This window comes from Myotis davidii, unplaced genomic scaffold (genome assembly GCF_000327345.1).
Source record: "Myotis davidii unplaced genomic scaffold, ASM32734v1 scaffold449, whole genome shotgun sequence".
In the NCBI taxonomy this organism is placed as follows: Eukaryota; Metazoa; Chordata; class Mammalia; order Chiroptera; family Vespertilionidae; genus Myotis; species Myotis davidii.
The window spans coordinates 4,274,527-4,277,886 of NW_006383007.1; the positions used below are offsets into that span (position 1 = coordinate 4,274,527).

Sequence of the window (3,360 nt, forward strand, 5' to 3'; positions counted from 1 at the left end):
TAGTAGGGTTAGTTAATTTATTATACTAGTGCCTTGTTAATCTATAAGAGTACTATCCAATACAGTATCTTCTAGTCACATGTGGTCATTTAAATTTAATTTGTATTGGAAATTTTACCCGCCGGCCCGCCTCTTTCCCGACCCACGTGGTCTCGGCCTCCGGCCCCGGGCAGCTCCCTAGTTCAGGTCCCTTACTCGGTTGCCTTCTCCACTCTCAGTGGCGTGGAGGTGGCCTCTTCCCCTCGTGCTTCAGGCCGCACGTGGCTGACCGCTCCGAGGTTCCCGCCGAGCTTTCGGAAGCCCAGGACGGTGCTGGGGGTGCAGTCGGCGCCGCCCTCCCGTCCAGCAGGCCGATTTCCGTGATAGCATCCGGTAGGGAAATGGTCGTGCTTTCGGTGCCAGCCGAAGTCACTGTGATCCTGTTAGATATCGAAGGTACCACCACCCCGATTGCTTTCGTGAAGGTGAGGGGCTAAAGGGAGCCGGGAAGTGTTTGTGCTTTAAAACAATTTTAAAGTGTTGTAGACCTTGCACTAGAGACAGGAGAGGTGGGAGAGGCGGTGTGGCTTTGCACCCACTGTGGGATGGGAGTAGAAAGGCTGCCCCGGGTTGCAGGGTTGCTTGTTCTCATAACACCATGTCACCCTACCCTGTCCCTGCCCTTGGTTAGATGCAGGTGGGTGGGAAGGGATGGAGGTGGCGGCGGAAAAGGGCGGAGGAGGGAATGGTCCGATCCGCCGCTGCTGAGCGAGGCGAAGTGTGCTCCGCCTCCGGGGCAGGTGAGCGCTTGCCTTTTGCTTGATTCCACCTGGTGTGGCGGATTAGTATGATATTGCAGGTATCCCTGATTTCTTGTGCTTTGTCCTATAACCTATTAATTACTTTTATTAATGTTAAATATTAAGCGGATACGATATTAACATGCATTAATTTATCAAAATCAATGTTTCTAAAGTATTTTCAACCAAAAGTATGTCCAGAAGAACATTAGGTCTGTATGTTTGTACTAACTATGCAAAAAAAGGATTCCATTATTTAAATGCATTTTTGGGAAATGTTCTGTGCATGTTGAACCAGCTTTATTTAAATACTATTATAGAGCCTTTATATCATACACATCTACACACATATATGCTTTGTGAGTCTTCAAGAGAGCATTTCATAAATTTAGCCAAATAGTTCTGTCTTTTGAACACCTTTTACATTCTTCTTGAACCTCTGAACATGGAGGTTGGAACTGGGGATTAGTCATAGTAGGTGTGTGAACTTGCACTATTTCCTGTGGAATGTGAAAGGATACAGTGCTGTATACATGTGACTTGTACACTTGACTCATCCTCAGAAGTCTGTGAGGTGTGTGCAGCTGTCCCCATTTTACTGATGGGAAACTAAGGCTCTGAAAAACTGAACAAAATGCCTGGCATTTGAACCTGTATTGTCTGGCTCAAAACTCTTTTTCCATTATTGCACTTGATTTCTGAAATGGGAACTGCAGTTCTTGTTCTGTCTTTGCTTGGCTGCTGTGTATGTTAAATGACACTGTTATATGAGAGCACTTCAAACAATATGAAGTACCATAAAAGCATATTGTAATAAATTTCACTAACATGATTATAATGAGTCTTACTTTACTTGGAGGTTAGGTTCTCCTCTCGGTGTATACTGTGAAAGTTGACTATTGTCAAAAATTGTCCTTGAAATATCCTTAGGAAGCCAGTCCTCTTTGGAGGCTGATTTTCGTCTTTCAGTAAGTCACATGCAGCCATTTTTCCTTTAGGGTTGAAATAATCCCTGCTTCTTCCCTTGAGCACCAGAGAAAGTAGTTTATGATCAGGTGATGTAAGAGAGACTGGAGAAATGAGAGTGTCCCAGGGAATAGAACACCCTCATTTAGTGGAATGGCAGACAGATTGACAGCACTGGTTATGGTTATGTTTCTCTCTCTCTCTCTCTCTCTCTCTCTCTCTCTTCCTCTCTTCCTCGCTTCCTCTTTGTCCCTTTCTCTTTGCTGAGCAATTACATTTGATTAGTTTAACTATATAAGGTAACACTAACAGTCTAGCTAGGAGCTCTTAAAGAATTCCATAGAGCCCTAGTCATTTTGGCTCAGTGGATAGAGCATCAGCCAGTGGACTGAAGGGTTCCAGATTCGATTCTGGTCAAGGGCATGTACCTTGGTTGCGAGCTCCATTCCCAGTAGGGGATGTACAGGAGGCAGAGATCAATGATTCTCATCATTTGATAGTTCTCTCTCTCCCTCTTCCTCTCTAAAATCAACAAAAATCCTTTTTTAAAAATCTTAAAAAAATAAAAAAAAGAATTCCATTGAATCCTCCCAGTCTGGGAAGTGGTATTCTGTGGACAGTCTGTTGCTGTATCAGTGCATGCCTCAGCCTTTAGACCCCAGGCAACAGCACACAATTGTTTTACTTACTAGCTATTATGTCTTTTTCACTGAATCATAGAATTGTCAAATTTCTAGAGCAGGAAGGCCAGCTAGCTCAGATTGTCCGGTGAGTGTTACAACCAGCTAATTTCTTCCATGAGTTAATTGATGCCTGTAGGAATGGCCTGTGAAGGATCATCACAACTTGGGGCAGAGCAGCAGTAGAACCCAGATTTCCATAGATGTTCTCAGTGCATCTGAGTCCTCAAAGCGACCAGCTTTTCCCTTCACTGCAGGACATGTGCTCCTGGAATTTGTTTTGAGTTACTCACTCTGATCCTCTACAGGGGTGATCTCCCAACTTCTTTTGATCTTGTACATCAGCAGAAATGGGACAGGCACTACCAGTCGAATTTATAAATTGTGTATACAGCCGAAACCGGTTTGGCTCAATGGATAGAGCGTCGGCCTGCGGACTCAAGGGTCCCGGGTTCGATTCCGGTCAAGGGCATGTACCTTGGTTGCGGGCACATCCCCAGTGGGGGGTGTGCAGGAGGCAGCTGATCGATGTTTCTAACTGTCTGTCTCTCTCTCTTCCTCTCTGTAAAAAATCAATAAAATATATTTAAAAAAAATAAATTGTGTATACATATTTTACTATTACTAAGTTATAAAATAATTTGGATTGTAAAGATGAGATTAATAAGTATAGATAAATGTTATATTCTCTTTCCTTACCCCATTGATTCATTTGCATGCCCCTGGGATATATGCACCCCTTGGAGCCACCTCTTGATCTTTGTGGTGAGGTAATACTCATTTTCTAACTTTGTGCATTGCATTATTCTAATGTTTTTAGTCTGTTTGCTATGAAATAACACTATCGTCAGTCCCTGTGGTTATCCTGTCAGAAACCTACAACTACTGTTTGACTTTGGGGAAAATGATCTGTTGTTCCAGAAAATGGTCTATAA

The 3,360-nt window shown here is 43.5% G+C and overlaps 1 protein-coding gene across 1 annotated transcript in view; it reads left to right on the plus strand.

The window, feature by feature from the left end:
• The first annotated feature begins 146 nt into the window (after nt 1-146).
• Nucleotides 147-3,360, plus strand: part of ENOPH1 (enolase-phosphatase 1) — a 28,330-nt gene continuing 25,116 nt past the window's right edge. Inside the window, exon 1 of the mRNA XM_006778202.2 lies at nt 147-464. Within this exon, the coding sequence (XP_006778265.1) occupies nt 381-464 (84 nt within the window). The 5' untranslated portion in view covers nt 147-380. The remainder of the gene's footprint in view (nt 465-3,360) is intronic.